Below are 25,220 nucleotides of genomic sequence, written 5' to 3' on the forward strand. Positions count from 1 at the left end.
CTTGTCCCACAGAAAAGCTGATAGAGCAGAACATGAGAGCATTTTTGGTCTATCTTTGCACAGAGTCATCCAAATTAACTCAAGCAATCTCACTCTCTTTAACTTTGTACTGAATTGAACTAAGGACCTCTTGCACAACCTCTCTGCCCCATTGTTCTTGGGAACAACAATTTCCAGTTCATGTGCTGATGGATTGCTCAGGAGAGTGAAATTTTTTGCAGTCTAAGCTAGAATTAAAAAAACAGCATAATGCCCAGGCACTTGCCAGTGTGTGGGAGAGTGGCCTGCAGGAGCAGTGATTTCTCCTTCCCCCACCCTAGCTCAGAAGCAAATTCCGTAACTGGTTTCAGTAATGGACAGTAATGGACATGTCGACTGAGATTGGCTGGGTGATCCTTGCATGCATGTCACAGATCCAGAACATTAATCTTCTTGAACTTAAATTGTAGAGGGAGTCGAGATGAATACAGTTTTGTTTTCCCATCTCTATCAATATTCTTGCAGTGATCTTTTGGAGTTAGCTTCTCCTTATAGTTCCAGAAAGTTGATCTTATTTTATGTTAGGGTCTTTAAGTATATTTTACACAGGTACATTTCCAGTGTGATGTATATGGGAGCAGAAACACTATTTCAACTTCTTGTGCTACAGGAACTGCAGGCTTAACATCCCACTGTGCATGAAAATTTACTTTTCCCCCGATTTGAGGCAATAACATTTTAGAGTAAAAGTTTCCAATTTTGCAGGCTTTAAGAGTATAAAACTGTAGAATATTTATTTCCCAAGGATTTCCTTGACCCCAGTTGACACAGGAAATTTACTTACCAGTTCCCATGATTGTGTAGGATGAGTCCAGGCTACAGTTGGTCCTTTTGGTTACATAGTCCCGAGATAAAAATGGCTCTTTGTTTCTAACTCACCTAGGAATCAACAGTCTCTTTCTCTGAAATTATATTGCTGTCTTCACCCAGCAGAATAACTGCTCACAAAAGCAGAAACTGACATAAATTATATTTGATATAATGTGGTGTAAATAAAACCTATCTCCAAGATAGAATTCAGTTCCCAGGTGTGTTCAATGGATATGAGATCTAAACTTAGTGGGCTGCATGTCAGAAATCTAAGACTGCTGTTGACAAAGTAAGTATGTGGTAAAACCCTTCAAACTCCTGAGTGTGAGCAGATATAAATACAATCTTAAGGATTAGAAGTAATAAATTATCAATCTCAGCATATAAAGGATACATAATCTTTCCTGAGATTCATATATGTGTTTGAACAAAAACTTTTGATCACCTTTGAGTGCACAGTTCACATCATATTATTATTGTTTGACACATATTAGTTGTGTTACCAGAGAAAATTAAGCCTTGGGAAGGGGATGTAATAGCCTAAATTAATTTTAAATAAAATCAATTTATAACTAAAATAACAGAGAAGGGAAGCTGGTAATCCTTTTGAGGCTTAAGAAGGATACACACATTTAAAAGACATTTGATTCATGGCCAAACGTGTTCTCTCTTTCAGTTGGAACAAAATGGCTAAATTGTTAAGTGTCGAAAAGAGTCTCTGTTCATACAAGAGTTGAACAGTGGGGATTTCTGCCTTAGTTAGTAAGGTTTGAAAGCCATTGGCTGTATCCTACTCCCCCTAGAGTAAGAAGCAAAACATTGATTTCAGTAACCGCAGAGCTGAAGTGGGGAAAAGGATGACTAAAGTGTTATCAGTGGGTTTGACATGAGAAAAGACATTTCTGCATAAGAAAGGTAATTTCTTGATCAGGTTAATCACATTACCAAATCAGATATACTTAAAATAGCTGAAACCAGTAGTTTTTATATTGTTGAGGCTTACAGACTCATGCTCTTTAACTTGTTGAGTAGATTCAGAAGGTTTCTAAACTATATTTATCTTTGCATATGTCTTTCATATGAAGGTTGCTGAAACATTAAATCTCATCTGATAGCAACATGTTACTTAAAAAGAGGAGCAACTCTTCAAAGAGGAGAAAGAATGACCCATCTCTGTATTTCAGTCAGAAAAGGGTCTAATCAATAACCCCAGAGTCACAGTACAAAGAGAAAGGAAGAAGAACTTAACATAATCATCAAGAAATTATTTTATTCAAAAGGAATGTCTAATAACATCCCTCAAACTGGAAAGTGAATACTCTACTTGTCCATGTTGTCCCTACCATGAAGCTGTGGTGCTAACTGCAACTCGTACTGAAAAAGTTTTAAAATGCATGTCAAGTTCACGACTCCATGTCTCTCCACTTCAGAATTCAAGCACAGTGTTTTGTTCATCCTCAAATAGTCTCTTCTCCCACATTGGCTTTCATTTAAGAAATTTGTCAGATCCTTTTCTGTTCAAGTTACTACTTTCACTGAGTATTCGGTTTCAATAGTGTTGAACTGTTCCTGTGTTCCCCTTGAATCAAACAAATGTTGGATAGTTATTCAAACCTTGTAAAAATATTGGATTTCTTTTTTCTTTCTCTGAGAAGGATTGCATTCCTTCTTAATTCAGTCGGATCTTTCTCAACCTCACTCATTCCCTTTTACTGAATCTCATTTGTCCTATTCCAGCAAGCACCACAGTACATCCAATTGCAGACTCCTTGGCTCTCCAGCTTCTTCAAAAACTTCCTGTCACTTTAGATTCCCTTGGTGATATTTTCAGAAAGCTCTTCATGTTTCTGGTGACTTTGAGCATCAGATTTTTTTAGCATTTATTGTCCTGGGTTGCAAAATCCACTCCCTATATTAATGCTGTGTGAAACAGGGGGAATGTTTACATATTTTGCAGCACTTTCTGTTGTAATCCTGTTTCATTCCTGCCAAATTTCTGCAGTGTTACATGATGACAAAATGTAATCTGGGAATAACATAATTGATTAATGACATTTCAAAGATTTTCACATTCTGTTGGTAACAATTTAACTTTTACAATTTATGAACAAATATATGAATTTGCGAGTTAGGCCAAATTTGATTTTGTAACCAAATACTAGAATGTACAGATTTTAAGCAGCTTGAATCTTGATTGCCTTTACACAGAACATCTGTTCTTCTCACATCTGAGGCTCAGATGACTGGAGAACTGCAGCTGAGGGTTTTTTTGGCATGGCAGAGGTTGCACACATTCAAATTTTACACTTTCCATTTTAATCTACCTGATTTTCCACTTATTTTTTTTTTCAGCTGGAAAATCAAGCATTCAATATCATGACACCCATCATCCCTCCAGTTCCTTTACCCTATGTGCTTGATGGAGCTGGTCAGTCCACGGGACAGTCATCTCTGGCCCTTGAGTTCCTGCAGCAGGGGATACTGCCACAACACTGTGTACATGTCTCTAGCTGCTGTCCCATGCCTGACTGAGACACATACTCTCAACAGATGACCCCTCCCCCCAAGAAAAAAGCAAGTTGTTACCCCCTGGGTGAAACTTCAGGTACTAGGTTAAAAAAAAATACAGACACATGTGAACTTGCCAGACTAATCTCCAGAAGAAGCTGGAATTTTACTGAAGCTGTCAGGAAGCAGTACTTTGAGAGTTCGTAGATTCATCTCAAGTAAAGGTCAGACAGATTCAGAATGAAGATGAGAATTATACATTGTCAAAAGAACCTGAATAATGTTTGAACTTAGGACCCAGACAGAGACAGGACTTCTACACCTTGTATGTCCATCCAACTCCTAAACTGTGATTCAGGAGTACCTATTTACACATTACAGAAATGTTGGTTGGGAGGCACCTCTAGAGATCTCTAGACCAACATCTTGCTTGAAGAAGGACTATCTTCACTCAGGTCAGCTGTGGTTTTGTCTGGCTTTTTCACATATCTTGAGATGTTCAGTCCTTCAAGCTTAACAGACAGAGAGGAGGAATACTAACCCCCACCCCATGCTTACATAAGTACTTTCCATTAAATTTAGAGCTGCTTTTTCTCATCGCTGCAACAGCATCTAAGATGAAAGAGGAGGGTCCTGGCTTCTGAGAACAGGCTAGGAACAAGCTGCATCTGAGCATACAAACCACTGCAAAATTACACTCCTTTGTTCCCTTGTGATTCAACGTATCTTGCAATGCCATAGAAGTGTTATCAGAACTTCAGTATGTAGGATGTAAATTAGCCCCATACAGGCCACCCCTCTAGCCTAGGGATTAGAGAAATATCTAGGATACATAAAACATGGATTTGAGTTCTGCCAAGCTGAGGTACTCATTTGTTAGACCAATACTCTTAATTGTTAACCTCTTCTATGAAAGCAGCACTTTGAGTAATTACAAAAAACAGTTATAATTTTCTTACAAATTTCCTTAACCTGCAAAGGAAGAGTTTGCATCCCACAGATGAAAATGTCTGGCTGTAGCACCACAGGCAGAGGGTGAGAGTTTAAGGTCCATCTCTGAGCACAGTAATGTTAATATCCTGATTCTGGGCATAACCTCACTCAGTCTTTTTTTTTTTTTTTTTTAACATAACCTTCCTCAGGTGCCCAGTTCTCCCAGAGCACTCTAATAAAGCTTTGGCATATTGTCCAGGGTCCAGGAACCCTCTTGAAAGTGAGATCTCTAAAAGTGAAACCCTACCATACCTGTAGCATCTATTTTTTGTAATGGATCTGCATCTAAGGCCCCTTTAAAATGGGAATTTATCAATTCTGAAGAATAATTTTCATTTAAATTAAATGGAAAAAGTTAGCTGAAACATATAAACTGCTGCAGCTTTAAAATAAATTACTTCAGCTGACCTGCAGTATTTATAAAATTATACATTCTGTTCATTGCAAATAAAAAACAAGCTTATTTCAGTGAAAAGAAAGCAATTAAGAAGGATCATGTTAAGTCACATCGCTCAGTCTAAGAAAAGAGTGATGGACAGTTGCTATGGTTCAGTTGATGTGTAGTGATTTATTAAACCATAGTTGTATGGCTGGGATTTCTAGGTATGTCAGGGTACAGATGCAGAGTACTTTTAGAAAATTGAATTTAAGACCTTAAATCACTTAGTTTTTAAGAACTGCCAAAGCAATGGAAAAAATATTCAGGAAATCCTAAAGCAGAACTATGATGTGGAGTTCCCAGATATTGTTGAACCAAGTAGTAGGTAATAACATCACACATCCTTTCTAGATCTTGTAATCCGTGGGTGTAATAAAGTACAGAATATGGTTAACATTAAATAAGCTATTGCTTTAGTTGAATAAGGCTGGGTCTTGAGGTTATTTTAATCCATTTAGGCAAGTGTAAATGGTAAGGGACTTGAGGAGTTAAAGAGAAACATTCAGTAAACCTGGAGCTGTTCATTTGAAAATTACTTATACTCTTGGGCACAATATCTTCTGCAAAACTGAACCTGGCACAGTGTAATACAGTAAAATTTTAGTAATAAATTTCTTTCCTTTTTCAAGTTCTTTGCCAGAAATATCAATTCATCAGCCAACGATGAACAGACTTCTGCAGAGTTGGAAAACTTGCCAATCCTGCCATCTACTGGAAAAATCCTAAAACTGAGTAATTCACTGTTTCCACTCTAAGATTGGCACCAGATCCTGCAGCTTTGCAACCAACCCCCGGAGAAAAGAGAGAGTCCCTAGACATCCCGTGGCAGATATCTGCCTTCCTAGTGGAGAGGGTCCCTTGTAATGATATCTGCTCACACAACAGCTGTTTGCAATATATTTAGCTGTCATCAACAAGCCACATCCCAAAGTCCTCGCTGAGTTTTTATCCAGTCTCCCACTGGTTTTGGTAATAATTTTGCCTGACTAGAGAAAGAATGGAAAATGAGCTAAGGCTTCACTTGGCTAATAGTCAGTTTAGAAACTAAATATACCATTACAAACTGTACATCAGATACATCAAAGTGCTTTACAAGCCCTGCTTAGAAGGCAAATACTAAAAATGTAATCTTTATGAGCTTATTTGTCATTCTTTCATAGGCACATTTTTTACATAAACCTACCTATCACATGGATTCAACTGAAGATCCTCTTCCAGCAAACAAATGCTTTATAGAGATAAAAGAAGTCTTGAAGAACACCTTCTTTGTAGTTATTAAGCATGTATTAATACTCCCTCCACAAGGGCTATACTATTTCCTTCATTTCCACTTCCATTCCAGTTTTTCAGAGACCATGAGAGTCGGCCTTAGTGAAGATCCAGCTGACCCTACCTTAAAAACAAGGTAAGAGGTGTACCTAGGCTATTCAGAGGAAAAAAAATAAACCAGTAAGTAATATAATGCTTAGATAACCCTCTATCAGTCTCCTTAACAACAGACTCATTGAAAAACAAATAAAAAATCCTGACAATGAAGATTTTCCTCTGACTTTCAAAACAACCCTAAAGCTGTCCCATACCTTTACACCAAATAGCTGCATTATCAGCATTAAAGAGGTGGTTTCTTGTTTGACCTGAGGCTTTTTTCCCCATGAGATTATGACTCCTCATGACTGTGTCTTCTCAGGAAGAGAATAGGGCACTGAAAGAGTAAATAAAAACAACTAAAAGGAAGAGAGATCAGAATATGTAAGTATTGCAGAATGCAGGAACCATGCAGAGATTTTTTCATTCTTGTTATTTTGTCCTTAAAATAGTTTGAATCTCCCTCCTACAAATTATTCAAGAAGAAGTAAAAAGACAACAGCAGGTTGGCTGTGTCAGGCATGGCAGAGGTTATATGTCATGTTTTCTCAAAAGAGCTACTGCACTATGAGTATCAGCTTAGCAGGTTATCAGAAATTGTTGAGGTTTTTTTCAGTTGTTTGTTTCCTGGGGTTTTTTTAGTTTTTTGACAGCTTCTGTATTTTTTTAATGTGCTCATTTCTATGTTCTTTTTTCCCCAAAAAATATCATGCCAAGTCAGTATACTTTCAGAAGTTACATTCTTATTATGCTCAAGAGTTCTGGCTCTTAAGGCCCTTAGGAAAATATGGTTAAGGTGCTGTTTTTCCTACTGCACTAGTAAAAACAAATCACAAGGGTTTTTTTCTTGCATTTTCCAAAACTAGAACAGCAAAACATGGAAAATTTCACCCCACAAAACTTATTATTTTGAATTGCCTTTGTGTTTAAGAAAAACAGAAGAAAAAGAAAAGCTAAAATGAAATTTAGACAGTACCTTCTCCATATATATACTGTATTTTAATTTTTTATATTGCTGCTAAGCAAATGAAAATCAGTAAGATGCTAGTCCTGGTGTTCCAAGATCACCTTGCAAATTACATAAAAAGAGATATTTTACTAAGTTCATAGTCCTTCCTATATTATTTTTCCAATTTGCTTCCCTAATTCAGCAACTGAAAATTAGTAGCAGAAAACCAAGGATATCAAACTTCTGTTTATGTCAGGCACCATTACATTCTACAGCAATAGTCAGGAAGGAACAGTGGAAATAACTATCATTACAATAGTAGGTTATATACCTATCTTTAATCTAAATGTTTCTCCCTTCAGTTCTACTCATTTTTTCATATTGTAATTTTTATCACTTTATTTCTCATTTCACTGTTAAGTGCTTAATCTATAAACAAGGTTATAGACACAAGGCCAAATTCTTAGCTCTCTTAGATGATTAAAATGGCTTCATTGTACTATCTCATCTTACACCACTGGGGGTTCTACCAAAAGCAGAGGTAAGTTAATGATTTAACTGCATAGATATGAGATCTCAGCTGGGACTGGAGATTCAGCAGCACAAAGAAGTTGCACCTGTCAGCAAATGTCATGAATGTCATGTGATTGTTTACTTCTATGTATGTACGAAAACTTAATTCCCTTACAGTAGGCAAAAATACAATTGAACTGTTCCAATAAACAGCAGCAGTTTATCCTGAAGGTAACAAGCACATGGCATAGTCACATCCTTCCTTATTTTAGTAAACTCAGTATATTAGGCTTTCCCTCTTGGCAAGAAGTCTTTGACTCAGCAGGAAATATTTTTAACCCTTTGTGAGTGATTTTTTAGCTGATAAGAATGTAGCCCTGCCAAGCAAAAAAGATATTGGCTAATCTTAAGCATATGCACGAGAGCATTAAGAAATCCAGAGCTTGATTCTCCTCTGAACTGTGCCATCTCTAGAAATGTATCTGGAGAACAAAGTTCTCCATGCTGAAAAAGGAGAGGAGACAATGGAATAGAAAAATAACCTTCTTACTCTCTTTGGTCTACAAGTATACTTTTTTATTTCAGGACCCTACCAAGTTCATCTATTCCTCTGACTGGAGACAGCCAGGCTGATGCTGACATCCTAGCTTTCATTAAGGCAAGACAGAACATCCTGCAAAAGAAAGGTAAATCCTGCCAAAAAAATAGGAAGCCAAACCAAAATCTCCAGTACAGCAGTTTAAAGCCAAAGGAGCTGTAGTCCACATTAATACTGACGCAAGTGAGAACTGATTCTGGATTAAATTATATTACATTATGTTCCCAGCCATTCTAAACACTTGAGGTTCTTCACATGTATTTATTTTAGTAGCTCAATGCTGCAGTGGAAAACTATGAAGGCTGTCTATTTTTCTCAACCTCTGTCAGTGAACTTCCTGGGGCATGCACGTCTATGCAGCCAACGCAGTGTATTTCTTTACACTGTGCATACGAATGTGGTTTCCTGATGACTAAAATACTTCCAAAATTTTCTGTATACAGTTCCTTTAAACTATCTGGCCTGGTTTTCCACTGGTACAAATTTAGCTGTAACAATTGACACTGAGTAAAGATTACACAAATGATTGCACTGTACCCCACCTCATGAGGCAGATTCATCCACAGTGTCTAGCAGAGCATGTCCTTTACAGGTATTTCACCATATCAAGGTCTAGGAAAACTTTCTATGGGTATTTGTCACCAAATCAGCTACTGAGAGCAATCATAGGTAGGCAATAAAGTTCATTCTGCAGTGTAGGTTAGTAAAATTGGCAGAAAGCAGAAAGCAATAAATACACAATGGTAGCACTGCAAGGTAGCCTAAAAGTAATAAATCATGATAAAGAAAAATGACCCATGATTCAACCAATTAGGCAGAAGATGAAAGTGTTAGTGGTTACAGAAGCAATAACTTTCCATCAGCACTTGAGTGCTGATGACAGCATTATTCAGCAAGCTATCAGCACCTGGCAGATGGTGTTAGCACTGTCACAAACTGGGGTTTGGGTATCGCACTGCTTATCAGAAAACTGTCAGGTAAACACACAGTGGCTGAAAAAGCAGCCTCTCTACACTAGTCCAAAGCAAACACTTAACACACTTAGGCTTTGGGATCCCTTTTGTCTTTATTTAGAAAAGCTGTTGTCAGGTTTCTTCCGCAAATGAAATTAAGTTGAATTTACAGGCAGCTCACCAGAAGGAGGTTAGAGATAAGTGTCTTACAACAAACATCTCAGGCCTTTAGAAGGTCCAAATCTGACTCATTCTGTGAAGTGCAGTAATCTAACTAACAAGAGCACATCTTTTCCTGTGATCGTCTCCTAAATCATACCGTATCAGGAATGGCTCTCTTGAATGTCAGAAAGGAATGGAAGTAGCATTTGGTCATCTGGGCAGTGCAGGGCTGGATGTCTCAACCAATCACTAAGTATAGGGAGGGGAATAAAAAGTGAAGAGGCTTCATAAGTGCAACTGGCATATTACAAACATGTAGGGACCTGATGTGTCATAGACAAGAGGCAGCTCAGCAGCAAGTTCTGACAAGAACTGGAGTCAACCTGGCAGATTTTCTTCTTTCCCTGTGAGGAAAGGGAAAACCTTCCAGATCTAAAGGATGAAACCACTGATAGCAGGAGCCATTGATCCAAAAAGCTTGTAAATTCTAATTTAGGAAGTTGAAGGAGAGTAAAATCTACAGACTAGTACTACTAAAAGGAAGGACTTCGTGCTTCAGCCCATAGTGAAACCTGAGGATGTTTACGAGGTGCAGTGGTAGCCTTTCTAATTGGAAGAACAAAACAGTCTGAGAAACTACTATTTCCATGTCTATGATAGTATTATGTGTTCCCTTTTCCCATGAACATATTGCTTTACTCTTACCTGACTTGCTTCTAGACTAAAAGGAGATGAGAGATGCAGTAACTGCTGTAGTGTTTGTGCATCATTGGCTCTGGATTTTCCGGTAACAGTTGCATCCAAAGCAAAGGAGAACTGGAGGGTTTTCATCCTGGGAGTGAGGACAGGGACTTGGTTTTCTTTATAAAGAAAAACTAACAGAGGTTAAGTAGAGTTAAGCAGAGAGGAAGAGTAAAAGAAGGAATGTATTCTGACTGAATATTTTGAGGGGGAAAAGTTATGTGCTATCAGTCTCACACAGAACTTTTCCTCAATAAATTTCAAACATATGCAAAATGAACCAGAGAGGAATTATTTTCTCAGAGTCACTAAGCTGAGTCAGGCAGCTTCATACAGAAGCTATGTGTGCTGAGTCCCAGTCCAGTGCTCTGTTGTCTCCTTCCCAAACTCTCTTCAACTGAGATGTTAAATAACTCCCTGCATGATTGTTACACACAGCATGTCCCACAGAAAACAACAGGAGAAAGCATAAGTTCAGCCAAACCAGAGTCTGCTAAGCCTTAAAAATGTCAACATACATACTGCTCTTTCCTTTATTGATCCTGACTCATTCAAACTGTTGTATCAGTATCTTAGAAGCAAATTGAGGGCCTCACTTTACATTAGCAAGGGGCAGGGAAATAAGAAAAAAAGGATAAATGTGTGCAGAGCCAACAGAGTGGAAAATAAGTGTCATAAACAGAAAGCATGGGAATGCTCAATATCCTTAGTGGCAGTAATGCAGGGGAGGGAATGAGATATATCAGTGAAGATTACTTCAGGGTTTGCAGGTTGTTACCATTTGCTTTCCAAGCAGGGTGGAATTAAAGCAGGTAAATTCACAGGAGCTTGCTGGGATTGTCAAAGCATGGTAATAACTACATTAGAAAGCTTTTTACAAAGGGCTACTCTGCAAACATGCTTTTGTTGCCTTGTTCAGTCTTGAGGGAGAGAAATGAAAACGCAGAAAAGAAGATCCATGGGTTTTTTTGTCTTAAAGGTTTTAAATTAAAATATTGTTTTTCTTCCTTTCTTTTGTGTTTCTGTAGTTAGTTTTAAAACACAATCTGAAATATAGTCTAATGTATTCTTTATCTCCTTTCAGGCTTGGGGAACAAATGAAATTATTGTTGCCATCCACTATTTCCTTTTAGAAACAGTTAAAGACCTTTATTCTTTCGCTTCCTCTTCTGTTTAGAAACAGGTATGAGTAAGTACTTTAGACATGCAGTTTTAATTGTTAAACATATATAAATTATTTGTCTTTGACAGCAAATTCCCTTTATCTGGGGAATGATATTTGAGTATTTGCACTCAGTATCTTTTATTGCATTAAGATTAGACAAAACTAAAACAACCAATTGGGAGTTTGCCAAATATGTTTGTTTGTTGAGAATTCATTGTATGTTTTCTAAATGTTAAAATTATCTAATGTGTTAATGCTCTTCTACATCTTTAATCTGAGAAACACTTATTACCACCAATGGTAGTTTTGTTTGCATTGATTTGCATAAAGCTTTATTAACTACATCTAGTTGGCATTCAGAAATGTCTGTGCAAAAATATTACTTATATATATTACAAAATTCTGTAATGTTTCATTTCAGACCTTTTGCTGATTTCTTCCCCACAAGGAGTAATAGTTTTTGTATCAGATTATTAGAAAACTGAGATCACACTATAATATGAAAATAATTTTTTATTAGAAAGTTAGAGAGTTAAACATTTCCCAGCAGTTTTTCATTTGAGTACATTAAATGTTGTGCAAAATATACACACTCCCAGAATATACAGTTTTCAGAACAGTGACACTTCATAGTATTAAAGTGGGGCAAATATTTGTAAAACAAATTAAATGTGAAAATTTAGATGCAGTTATGTATAATGTCAGTTCACTCTTGACTCAGTACTACGTCATTGCATAATATCCAGTTATGCAACAATTTATTTTACACATCAGACTAAAACAAGTTAAAAAATGCACTGCAAAATCTAGTCTATTTCTCTGAAATATACATACTTTCGATTGAACCCATCATTTTTCATGCTAATGATAAGCTTATAGTCATGCATTTGGAAGGGTTTGTGTTATTCACATAAAAATACAGCAATGTATTGGCAGAAGTCACCTATCATTCTCAAGAATGTCTCTTTCCTTAAGGTGTTAACACTTAATTCTGTGGCAAATTCATAATTATTCTGAAGTAAATTGAATTGCTATGATCAAACCTACAGAAGATGTATGTTTATCAAAATGACAACGAAGATGCAATCAATTAAGAAATATTAAAGTTATACCTTTTTCTGCCTTTTAATTTTCTGTAAAAGTCAGCAGAGCTGCTACATAAATTAGCAAGCTTTACATAGAATTTAGTGTGTAAAAGGTGATATGCAAGTCAGATCTACTGTTGCTTTAGGAAGAGAAAATTCAAGGATTTGGTCAGAGGTGGGAAAATACACAGGTTTTGCCCCTTCTCTAGGTCTGCTTTGTTAGACATCGTATTAAATTGTCCTTCTTCAATCAGACTCTTTATCTGTCTTTATTTTTCTTCTTCTTACTTTGTTAAATATAAACTGATTCAACGTTTATACAGCTTTGTTGAGGAGAGCAGGGCCACCATCCTGCCTCTATCCAACCTAGCTAGCTGGAGAAGAACCAGAGTTTCCAAATACTGGATGAAACACCTGACTCTTGGTTTTCAGTAAAATTCCCATTATGGTGGATTTATTTGAAGGTGGCCAAAGCAGAATTACTGGTACAGCAGTTCATTTCTTTTGACATATGTGGCTGACATACCAGAGGGCTGTGCTGCTATCCAATGTGACCTGGACAGGCTGGAGAGGAATCTAATGAACAAAGGCAAGCGTAGGGTCCTGCACCTAGGGAGGAATAACCCCATGCACCAGTACAGGTAAGGGGGTGACCTGCTGCAAACCAGCTCTGCAGAGAAGGACCTGGGAGTCCTGGTGGACAAGTTAACCATGAGCCAGCATTATGACCTTGTGGCCAAGAGCTGGGGTGCATTAACAAGAGTGTGGCCAGCAGGTGGAAGGCCTGTTTGTCAGCTGGAATGCTTTCTTGAGCTGAGCTGAGCAGAGCATAAGGGGACCTAAAGAAGTTCAGTGCTGTGTTTTTTCTTTTATAACTTACTTAATAGTTTCATACCCTTAATTGTGAAACGTACTTCAGCTGTGGGAAATTGTCTCACCCCAGCTATGCACATCCATGTGTTTGCATCCATTCCAGAAAACCAGTTGGCTAGCATTCTCCTGGACTGGTAGATATAGGTCCTATAAAATACAACCGGACAAACATCTGGATGTCTCACCAGAAACAGCCGTGCTAGCTGTTATACAACAGGCAGTTATACAACATCCCAGGCTTGTCTACCCATGACATTTCACAGGGTATGGAACAAGCAGCTGTACCTTTTAATTATGGAAATCAGACACAACAGAAAAGTCCTTATTAAATGCTCTGAAAGTAATTGTCATCCTTAGCACAGACCAAGAGAAGGCCTTCCATCAGTGATAAGCTGGACATCTCAGTTGCTTCGGATCAGTTTGGTTTACAATGTTGTTGCAGTGCTCAGTAATATCAATGCAGTTGTAGCTTCTATCTCCCAAATGTTTCACTTCAGATGAAAAGAAACACCAGAGTGCTAAGGCTCTGAGTCCTTGCACGTTGCACTTCTCTACGGAATTCTTTCTGTCCCTCAGTCACAGTAACAGAGTGGTCCCAGACAAAGCCCAAGTTGTTATTCTGGGAGATCTCCACAATACTTTTCACTTTTCAGAGTGACAAGTGGTCTGCTGCCAGTTAGTCATCCTCTTCTGGTGGGAGATGGCTGGCCCTAGCCTAGGAGCACAGTTTGAATGGCAAGTACAGGATTTTTCCCAGGTACAGGTGTGAATGAATCTGTATTTTCAGTCTTTTACACTGAACACTACCGCTTGTTTGAAGGTGGGTGAAAAACAATCTGAATACTAAACTGTATTCAGAACATTTTAATTGGAAAAGAGTTTAATAAAATTGCAGCCCTAGCCACATGGTCACCTTGTTCTGTGTGTGGGTGTGCGTGTTTTCTTTCAGAAGCAGTGTGGCATAGATGACAATAGCCATAAAGCTCTTCCTACACAAAAATATGCAAGCCCAGCTTATTTCCAGTGCATGATAAACATTAAGGCTCCCATGAGTGAATCTCTGGTACTTTTTTAGCTAATGATTAACCCTAAGCCCTCCTTCCCACTTACATTTGGATTAAAAGGGCAATACAGAGACTGAAAGCAGAAGGCATTAGTGGTTCATTCTCTATGGACTAAGGGGTGGTGTCATCTGACAAAGAGTTCAGGAGCAGCAGGCCAGGCAGCGAGGGGACTGATCTTCCTAGGGTGAGAAAAGAAAGAGAAGGTCTGTCGTGTGACCAGGCTGAATTCAGGATGTTTATGAGCCTCATCATGCTGCTTTCACTGATGCCAGCAATGTTTGTATGGTATAGATGGCAGCTGTTGACTTTTCCATTTCCTCAGCTCCATACTCTTCTTTGCTCTGGAGAGTCTGCTGTAATTAGAGAGTTTCTGTGTTTTTCTTGTACACAAGTCTAGTGTTTATAGTGAGGTTTTACTTGTCAAAACTCTAGGAGTCTCTCCGTGACTCTATATTCCTATGACCCTGGGTTAGTCATTCAACCACAGTTTTGCTTCAGCTTCCCAGCCTGGAAAACAATAGCAGTCTCAGAGGGCTTTTGTCAGGCTTCATTCATTTGATTGAGATCTTTGGGTAAAAGTTGTATTGATAGGAGAAAAAAAATTATAATTCAAATTCTTATTAAGCCAGAAATGCTCTCCCTTTATTTTGGATGGAGGCATAATGTGGAGGGATAAAATTTATCTGCTAGTCTCATTTTGTATAGGCCTGATATCTGAATGTTCTGTTAAAAAATTCTCCAGAGTGGTAGCTGGGAGTATGAGTGTGTGATTCCTGGATAGCACAGATCTTGGGACAATGACCTTTTAAGTACTGAGCAGGGACTGGCAGCAGCAGAGCAGCAGCATGCCCCTCCTCACCATTCCTAACCAGCAGATCAGCTGGACTCCTCTCCTGGTACTGGGGTATCTCTTTTACCTCCTCCTGGGTGCTATGGTGTTCCAGCTGCTGGAGAAGCAGGCAGAGACCCACTTTCGGGACCAATTCCAGCTGGAAAAGCTCAAGTTCCTGCAGAACTACACATGCTTGGACAGGCAAGCCCTGGAGCAGTTTGTACAGGTAAGAGGAATGGGTTCTCATTATTTTGGCTCAAGCATTGTTTTACTTAGAAGAAATTACACTGTTGTGGCCAAACGTGTCATAGATTGATCTGCTATCCATGACATTAAAAGACTAACTGAACAAGAGAAAGGCAGAGGTTTTCTCAAGCCCATTCATGTACTTCTTTATTTCAATCTATTGCACTTCTTTATTTTTCCCAGTCATGAACTCCGCAAACCTGCTAATCTGCTTATGCACTTTTGTGCTACCTTGGAATAGTTTCAACTTCCTGGTTTTCAGATTTTCATTAGTTATTACATAGAAATTATGCATGGGGACAAAAAACAAGAATCAAATCTACAAGAAGTAGGCTACCCTTCCAAGGCTCTCCAGTCCAAACTTGCACAAATTCTGCCCTTCTTTTGTACTAGAAATTAGCTACTGCCTTTGAAGGTGGTTCTGCACTTCCAGGCCTCTAAAGAAAAGATAAAGTCAACCATCATGGACTGTTTTATCTATCACTTTTATAAGAGATAAAGGGCTCTTGTTCAATATGGGTTGTCAATTAATGACATCTTTAATTACATTTTAATCTATTCCTCAGAACTGGCTGGAGATAAATTACTAGACCTTTCTTGGTATTGTTATAGACATATTCTAGTATTGCAAGAACTGGACAAACATCCTTGAACTATCACTTTCTTTGTGCTCATAATTAATTTAGTTGCAGAGCTGAGTGCCTAAACAGTTTGATCTCTTTCTACCATGTCATTAAACCTAAACTCTAAAAATGCTGCAAGTTTTTACTGTCCAAGTGAGAGGACTTCCACAAAGGCATATGCTTTTAATCAGCAAAAAGCCCAGATTCTGTAAATGGATTTAAGCCATTTACAGGCTTAAAAAGAAAGGGAAGAGAAGCTACCAGAACCTCTATCTACAAGGACAATGTCCTGATTACTGACACTGTGATATATTTCTTGTGGAACATTAAATGACTAGAGATTTCAAGAACTTACATGCCTAAAAACTTGTTTGGTTTTTTTCAGCCTCACCAGTTGGTGACATTACGTGTCTTTCCCTCATCTCTGTGATAGTAATTGGAGAGGAGAAAACCTTGATTCTCATTCTAAACTAAACTGGGATACTTCATAGGATTGAAAAGCTTAGTTAAATCTCTGGTACCCTAGAAACCTTATGGAGGGTTCACACATGCCCAGATTCTCCTCTCTCTGGCTCCAGTGGAGCTTCCTTAGGATTGCCATGCCACTCAGTGAATCACATTTTGCTGCTTCTCTGCTGAATCAGACACAATTGTTTCACTGGTAAGCTGTTCCAGACAAAACCAGCTGAGGGCACCAAGTTATCATCTACAGTGCTTCAAAGTCAGACTTGATAGTCCTCAAGGTGAATGTGAGTGCGGGTGCACTCTGACTCACCTGTCATTTAGAAGAGTGCTTAAGAAATTTGTCCAGCTCTTACTAATAGCACAGAATAGAAGTCTTTCCACATTAAATCTTTAACTCTAAAACTAATGCAGGGAAGTAACCATCTCTCTGAATGTTTTAACGATATGGTTAAGGAGGCCTGTTCAGGATGTCAGAAGTTTCAGTCTGAAAAGTCACAGTATTCAGGCTGTGGTGAAACACAGACACAAGATTCAGTCTGTGCAGCTGACAAGGTGTCTTATTGCCAGTTCTTGAAACTTAAATCTTGGAATCTGAGAATCAACCCAGGTTTATTTTGCAGATCCATTATCAATATTAATAGAGTTACCACTTATAATTCATTAACTTTTGACTTGATGGTGCATTAAGCCAATTCTTGTAATGCCATGTCCATAAACTGTGTTGGCTCTGCTTGGCTAAAGCTCTCTAGCCGAGAGGTGGCCCTGAGCTGCAGATCCTAAGCTGAACTGCCTGAATCTTTGGGAAAGTGCAGATCCAAACTCTGATCTAATGTGTCTCTGCTAAACATACTTTGGTCAAGGAATTATGCCATTCTGACAGCATAACTGAGAAGCAGACTCATTGATTAAGGAAGTACTTTTTTTAAGCCCCCATTTTGATTACATCTGTACGTTTTCAGCCTCAAATGAACGGATAAATGTAGACCAGGAAGACCAAATCCTTGTCTATGACCACAAGTGGCTGCGATGTATATTGGCAGGGGAATAAGAGCAGAAAGGGCAGGCAGTTTTAATCCCCTCACAACCTACTATAGCGTTATGGAAGCTTCATACTCATACTGTAAATTATAGCACATTGCTTTTACTCATTGGCTAGTTCTGCTTCCAAAGGCATCAGCCAATGTTCACCAACCATTCAACAGCTGCCCTGTTCAGACTGCACATTCAACTGTTATTTGAGGTATAGATGGAGAGGAGCTAGGAGCAATTATAACTGTCCCACATGAACCTGTTTGTGTTTTTGAACAATTCTCTTGGGCACCAGGTTGCCATTTCTTTCATGGGGTTTTACTTTCAGGCAACAATAATACCAAGAAACTGGCCTTGTCAGACTGTCTGAAGTGTTCAACATTCAACATTTGCTTTAATCTCCCATGCTGGCTTTCATGATGTATGTGAATGTAGCTCTTCTGAACTCTTGTGCAGTGAAATGGATAGAACTGACAGTTGTTCCTTACAGGGATGAATTCAACCTGTGGCTATTTTAGACATTTCAAAAGACTCAAACCTCAGTAGCTTCTGTGTGTTCCTTCCAGCCAGCAAATAAAATGTAGATAGTTCCTCCCATTCTAAGAACACGATTTAATGGATAATGCAAAATTCTTTGTCATATTGAAAAGAAACTCCACTAACACTTCAGTCGTGAGTTCACATGTGACTATGCCTAGCAGCCCTATCTGATGGGCTTAACCAATGCTGTATGATTTTATACTGAAGGAATAACATTAGCTATTACACTTAGGGTACTCAAACCACCAGCACAGATCAGCTAATATTGCAGAACATATGCAAAATCAGATACCTTGTATGTTCATCAGATAAGCAATCCTTCTGGCAGTGATCAACATCTGAATCAAGAAAGAGTAAAGAGTATCTTCTTTGGTCTCATACTTCTGGAACCATCTAAAGCTGGATTTGTTGTTGAATCCTGCTTATGTCTTGCATAAGTTTCTAGAAGAGATGTACAAGTAATTCCTTCAGGCATTTGGCAAAATGATGAAGGCTGTGACCTAGACCTTAAAATTGGAATGCAACAAAAAAGGCAAATCCTGAAACTCCAGTCACGGAGCAGAGGGTAACTAGTCTCCTTCTGAGAAATCCTTAGGGAGAGTAAAGAAACCCAATCTTCACTAAGGCAGTTAATAAGATATTTGATGCCTAAATAGGAGCAGCATTTATTTTGCAAATAGTAGTTTTGGTCATTTGGTAAGAGCTATTTGGAATAGCATAGAATGTTTCATTAGCCTTTTAGACTAGGAGAAGCCTAATATTCATTGAAAATTATTGGGAACTCATAGCCAAAAATAGTAAATCATCCTCACTACTACTTTCCCGGAGTAAACAAAAATGAGCATGTTTCCTATGCCCCTCCCCACAGACACAACCATACATTTATGCATGCCCAGGTTAAAGACTGGAATGAGATGTCTGGACTACGGAAGGAGAGAAGAGGAACTGTCTTCATTTTTTATGGCATAACTTCAGTTTCTTTTCCCAGTTTGATCACTTCAGGGTCTCCTTCTGCTCCTTTCCCCTTAACCTGCAGCTAGTTATGGAACCTGTCCTACTTCAATGGCCAGTTCTCCAGTGATGAGTTCAAGTTCATGGCCAGCTCAGTTCATGGAAATATCCAAGTTTTGCCATGTCAGCACAAGGCCATTTTAGTAAAACTCTACAGTGTTATCTACACTGTTTATTGCTCTGCTTGCTCAAGATGAAAAGCAATATTGATTTTTTTTTTTTTTATGACATTTTGTCTAATGGGTTGCTAATCTGTGCTCCTTTGACCTCTTCTGCCTCAGGTCCTCATGGAAGCATGGGAAAAAGGGGTCAATCCAGAAGGAAACTCTACCAATCCCAGTAACTGGGACTTCAGCAACTCCTTCTTTTTTGCAGGAACTGTTGTCACCACTATAGGTGAGGTCCTCTCTTCCCTTATGTATTGGGGTTTCCTCCAGCTGTGCTGTAAAGCCCCCAGAAGTCTGTGAGTGGTGGACATAGCACACCTGTAAGACAATCTTGACCACTGTGGGTTACAGTTTTTTATCAGTTTCCAAATATTCCTGTTATTCTTGTGTATCAAATATATTACACCTGCAGAAAAAGCTGAGTGACTGCTTGGTACATGCAATATAATTTTGTCCATGCACAGCACGTCCTAATGTTCCTTTGAATCACTCAGTTGCACTCACCACAAAATCAGAGACATATAGAAAAATGCAATACTCTTGAAGAGTAATAATTTTTGCGTTAAATTTTGTATTAGTAGTGAACGCACAAGGCTCCATCATGAACTGTGGCAGTTTGTAAGCAGATTTAATTACAGAAAATCAGAGTTCCACAGGTCCCTGAAGCTTAACATAGTTTAGTTCCTAAGCTTAGGAATTTCCCATGATGGCCTGCAGCCTGACTGTAAAGCTTTTTCATGTAGCTGTTTTTTTCTTTTTTTCCAGGTTATGGTAACCTGTCCCCCAGCACAGTGGCAGGACAGATCTTCTGTGTGTTTTATGCTTTATTTGGTGTGCCCCTCAACCTGGCTTTCCTTAATCAGCTGGGGAAAGGCCTCAATGCTCATCTGATTACCCTGGAAAGATGGGTGCAAAAGCCAGGCCGTGCCCAGGTACAGTGTCAGTCTATTATTTATTTCTGTTATTTTAAAACTAGTTAAAGTTCTCAAACAGGTACTGCTGCTAGATTGGGTTACCTTGTCTGTGCCTACAGTTTTCTGAACCACAGCAATTATGTGGCCCTCCATATCAGAAAACTAATACAATGTATTTATCTACGGTAGCTTTAAAGCAATTTACTTTTGCTTGAGGGACTCTAGATTTGCTTTTTTAAAACCTGACTTGGCAAAACTGCTAGGGAAGCGTGGCCTCAATTTTGAGCAGGGTCCTTAAGCTCTGGTGACCTTAGCAGAATACATGCATTGCTGAATCAAGCTCTTATTGCCTAGCCTATGCTAACCTCTTTCAAGAATCTAGATCTGCACTGTCCAAAGACAACTTATTTTCATTGGCCTGCTGATTTGGCTTGAATTACCTTCATTGATTGTGCCAGCAATTTAGCATGTTCTTCCTTTTCTTTTCTTGAAATACAAATAAATACTCCTCCTTAGTTATAGTTTATTGGTGAGTCATTGAACTAGTCCAGATGTATTGGAATAAAGGAAGCACTGATAATAGACAATTCATTAAGATCCTTTACAGCAAAGTTAGAGCATGTTTCTGAGTAAAGGTTCAATGAATTGACAAGGGAGATTAGATATGTTAGATATGTTGAAACGTTTCAGAGTTCTGGCACAAGTTTTTTTTCTCTTTTTCTTTTGTAAAATCTCTGAGTCACTGCATTTTGGGAAGGCTATAAAGGTACTGTCAAATGCAGAGTTGGTTTATATAAGCAATAAGTTCTTCAGCTGCATAACCTATGTCTGTTACCAAGATACATGCAGCTCTACCACCAGAAGGATTTTCATGCTACTATTGCTGAATCTTTCCTGAGATTTCTAACAGCACCCCAGGGATGTGATAGATAGATAGATAGATAGATAGATAGATAGATAGATAGATAGATAGATAGATAGATAGATAGATGATAGATTTTTTTTATTTTTTTTTTTTTTCCCCACTCCTGAATTAACATCTCATTTTTGGCAGAACTCCTATGATCAGGCAGAGCCTTGGATCTGCTTGTTCAGTCTGACCAAGCCTCTTCCAGGGATTTGGTTCACCTCCTTTTAAACACAATTTAGTTATGCTTTGGAAAATTAATCAGTCAGTATTCATTCTTGACTTACTGTCCCTTACATTATAGCTTTGTACCAGAAAGTCCTTAAAAGCCAAGATTTAAAAACAACATTCTGTATTTCAGTATAAACTTTTATGCAAACTTCATTATATAACTAAATGCTATCACACACTTCTGGAATGAACTAAATGAGAACAGATATCAACTACAGTAATTCTCAAAGTGGTTTACAAATGAGGTAAGTATCATTATACAGCTGGAGAGACATGGTATATAAAATAGAACTGATTTGTCAAAGTCATCCAATAGACTTATGCCAAGTTTGTCAAGCTCAGTGAACCATTTTATGTGTGAAATAATACACAGAAAGAAAGAGAGAGAGAGGGCGAAAGAGAGAGAGAAAGAGAGAGGGGGAAAGAGAGAGAGAGAAAGAGAGAAAGAGGGAAGGGAAAGGAAAGGAAAGGGAAAGGGAAAGGAAAAGGGAAAGGGAAAGGACACCTGGACCTACTTTATAAGAAGCCATTTGGCTTTTCATCCAGTCACAACAGGCACATGCATAGAAAGTCACACACGGGTTTGATTGCGTCACCAGAGTGTGTGTTCCCTGGAAATCCATGAGTTCCTGATCCTCAACCCTAAACTCCTAAAATCTCATTTTGACCTATCTACTGACCATTCTGTGTACTTGCCTATTGCAGCCACATATGCTGTAACACATCTCCCAGAAGGCAGATGTTTGTACTGAGAGCCACAGATCTGCCCTGTGCTCACAGAAAACAGTTCTGCTCTGAGTGCTTCAAAATTAAAAATAAAAGCAGGCAAACTGACTTCACTTAGATTTAATCCAAACATATTTTTGGCTAAGCTCTGCAAGCCAAATAAATCTGTGGAAGCAGTCATGGTAAAGCAATCATGGTGAAGAAAAACTTGTTCTTTCCAATCTTTGTGTAACGAGTTATACAATACTTGGTGATTTTCCTCACAAACAGGAGCCAATTGATTACGAGAAAATCTCCACCTGAATTAAAATTGTAAATACTTAATTCCTACAGTTGCCATGATAAGTTTGAAAATATGACTTGAACATACTTCAAAACTCATTGCAAAAAGTTTGGAAAAATCCTCCTTTTTTTTTTTTTTCCTAATTTTGAGATTTTTCTGATTCATTATTAGGTAGAGTATCTACGTGCAGCATAAACAATGAGGTCAGCTTGCAGTGCATGGAAGTGTTGGTTTATCCCTCCTTTTTTGGCCATTGGTCCCAACTGGAGTGGGTTTGTGTGTTTCAAGAACAAAACAGACCCAGCAGTTTCTACTCAACAACTACTCAGTGCTGTTTAGCTGCCATATTCTTTTTCTCTTACAGGTGGTTCAAACACTGGCGGTGGCCATCTTCCTGACCACTGGGACCTTGCTTTTCCTAGTGTTCCCACCATTGGTTTTCAGTTACGTAGAAGGCTGGAGCTACGGAGAAGGCTTTTACTTCACCTTCATCACCTTGAGCACCATTGGATTTGGGGACTATGTAGTAGGTAATAAAGTGAACCAGATGGAGCTTTTTTGAACTTAGTTACTCTAGTATAAAGCTAAATACAGAAGGCAAAGATATCCATTACACTATAGATCTGGTACAAGGGTGAGCTGAGCCATGCTGGTAATAATGAGCTAATGTATTATACAACATGGGCATTTTTATCTTGGCAGCTACAGTGACAGTTGCCAAACTCATTTCACATGTGCCACTGAACACCTGCTCAACAGTGACTATGTCCAAGCTGGTACAACTCTGATCCATGAGTGACAGGTGCTCATTGTCAGTATTAAGCCCTTGAACTACCACCTACTAACAGTGATTTGTCATTCCCAATAATAAATCATGTCAAATATGAGATGATCAGTGCTTACAACAGGGAGAATATTACTGACACCCCAGGGATGCCTGAGAAAGAAAACAAAGCCAGTGAGATTACATAGTCTTTAGAGATCTAGGATGAGACATGGCAGTAGAGACGTGAGGAGCTATCTTTCCACTCACTTATTTGTACAAATGCTCTTAACAGATTATTTATAGTGTGTTTATTTGTTAAAAGCACTAGGGGCTGATACTTCAGGAGTAGGAGCTCTCCTTTCCTAGAGGTTGTAACTATGTCCCAAAAGGAATAAAAACCCATCCCATGCTGAATCTGGGTGCTGTGGACTTTCATGATGATCTGGATGACAGAAACTAAATGGGTGGTTACATTGCTGTCCTGTGCCTGGATCAGCAGCACGAATTGTCCATGCTGTGGAAGTATCACACTGGAGATTTGGATTCCCATAACCATTTATGTCAACTGTCTCATTTCCCACATAGTATTCTCCAGGTGATTTTGAATTCTAGTTACTAAGGCATATCAGCAAAAAATAATCACTGTATAACTGAGGTAGCAAACCATATCTTTCTAAATCATCTGAGATCTATTGTGTCTCTTCAAGAAAACATTACTAATATTGATTCAGCATTAGGTTTCCAAGATTACTTTTTTCTTTGTTGGTGGGTGGGAACACTTAATTTTTTGCATCCCTGATTAACATTGGATATTGTTATTTTTATTATGTAGCCTTGGCTTCAGAAATCTTATGCCAACGGTGCTAAACTTAACCTGAAATTTGGAATGCAAAGAGAAAAAAGGAAAAAGGAAAAACAAAAAAGGAAACAAAACAAACAAACAAACAAAAAACAGGAAAAAAAAGAACGCTCATAGATCAGAACAAACTTGTTAAACATCCATTTTTGCAGAGGGTGGAGGATGTATAAGTATGTATGTTGTCTGGCAGATTGATGCTGTCAATATTAATATGCAAAGTTTCCTGGATTTTTTAGGCACAAACCCCAAGAAGCACTATATCCCAGTATACAGAAGCCTAACAGCAATTTGGATTGTTTTTGGCTTGGCTTGGCTGGCTCTAGTCTTCAACGTGGGAGCTGACTTGATGGAAAAATTTCTTCAGCTAAAGTGGCACAAGCCTGAATTAAGCTTGGCAGAAGGAGCCACCACCAAATTGGAAGATGAACCTGAGCAGCCTAGAATCCACATCCCTAGCTGAGCAAGGTACAAAGAGCAGTTTTGAAAGTGTATCTTTCATCTGTATCTCACATTAAGAACCCCTGTGCATAACAGGCTAAAGCACAGGTTGTGGACTGTTTCCTAAGGAAGAAATGTTTCAGATACATTGACATTTCCATATGCTGTGTAGGCATCAGCCAATTAAAACCTCCAAAAAAGTAGCATGCATGGTAAAGCAGCTGCCCCAGGATTCATTTTACTGGGCAACTTCCCCTGAAGTAATCAATTATTATCCTTTCTCTTTCTCCAGTGGAATTCAGTTCATATGGTCACTCATTTTCAAAAAATCCCGAGTGACTGCCTTCCAGCTCCAATGAGAAGTCATGTCACTATGAATCTCAAGTGGAAAAAATCAGGTACAGAAACCTTTCTTCATTTCCAGTCAGACAAACAAAACCACAGAGGAATATTGACAGTAATGACCACCTGCTTAATGACATCCATCCAATTAAGATTAATTTGATATTGTCTGAAATTAGCAGCTTTCATATAAAATGATAACATTAGTTAGTTTCTGGGCTAGAATGCTTCTCTCTTAAATTGTGCAGAAACCATATGTCTATCCAGCACTGCCTGGACTGTTACAATTCATTTCAGAGTGAACCAACAACTCGAAGCAGGTCCTTGTCCTTATCACAGTTAATTTCACAGCACTTGAAAACATCACTTTAAACTAAATCTAAATGCAAGCAGACTTCCTTATTTCCAGCCAGATCACAAACATTAGTCTGGCATTTGCTTTGGGTCAGTTCGCAGAACAGCTATCATGCACAACCCAGAGATGATCCTGTCCAGTTACCTCTAAACAAGGCTGGTGATAGGCTCTGGTGTTAAATCTGATCCTCGGTCATGCATATAGTGTCACCTGTGAGAAGCAGGGAGTT

At 38.5% G+C, this 25,220-nt stretch overlaps 2 protein-coding genes across 2 annotated transcripts in view; both read left to right on the top strand.

Annotated features, from left to right (window-relative positions):
• KIF6 (kinesin family member 6) overlaps window positions 1-11,908 on the top strand; it is a 157,364-nt gene extending 145,456 nt beyond the window's left edge. Inside the window, exons 20-22 of the mRNA XM_051613336.1 lie at window positions 6,132-6,194; window positions 8,202-8,302; window positions 11,155-11,908. Of these exons, the coding sequence (XP_051469296.1) occupies window positions 6,132-6,194; window positions 8,202-8,302; window positions 11,155-11,171 (181 nt within the window). The 3' untranslated portion in view covers window positions 11,172-11,908. The remainder of the gene's footprint in view (window positions 1-6,131; window positions 6,195-8,201; window positions 8,303-11,154) is intronic.
• Window positions 11,909-15,052: 3,144 nt separating this feature from the next.
• On the top strand, window positions 15,053-24,705 carry LOC127382137 (potassium channel subfamily K member 16-like). Its single transcript, XM_051613335.1, has 6 exons — window positions 15,053-15,315; window positions 19,285-19,399; window positions 19,936-20,102; window positions 22,596-22,761; window positions 24,093-24,321; window positions 24,587-24,705. The coding sequence occupies exons 1-5, from the start codon at window positions 15,103-15,105 to the stop codon at window positions 24,314-24,316; spliced, it is 885 nt and encodes a 294-aa protein (XP_051469295.1). The 5' UTR covers window positions 15,053-15,102; the 3' UTR covers window positions 24,317-24,321; window positions 24,587-24,705.
• The last annotated feature ends 515 nt before the right edge of the window (window positions 24,706-25,220 follow it).

Source organism: Apus apus, chromosome 3, assembly GCF_020740795.1.
Source record: "Apus apus isolate bApuApu2 chromosome 3, bApuApu2.pri.cur, whole genome shotgun sequence".
NCBI classification, from domain to species: Eukaryota; Metazoa; Chordata; class Aves; order Apodiformes; family Apodidae; genus Apus; species Apus apus.

Bases quoted from the DNA above. Each gene is read 5' to 3' on its own strand.
- LOC127382137 (XM_051613335.1), top strand. From the start codon at position 15,103: ATGCCCCTCCTCACCATTCCTAACCAGCAGATCAGCTGGACTCCTCTC. The intron at 20,103-22,595 runs GTACAGTGTCAG...TTTCTCTTACAG, and splicing joins AAAAGCCAGGCCGTGCCCAG to GTGGTTCAAACACTGGCGGT. The intron at 22,762-24,092 runs GTAATAAAGTGA...TGGATTTTTTAG, and splicing joins ATTTGGGGACTATGTAGTAG to GCACAAACCCCAAGAAGCAC.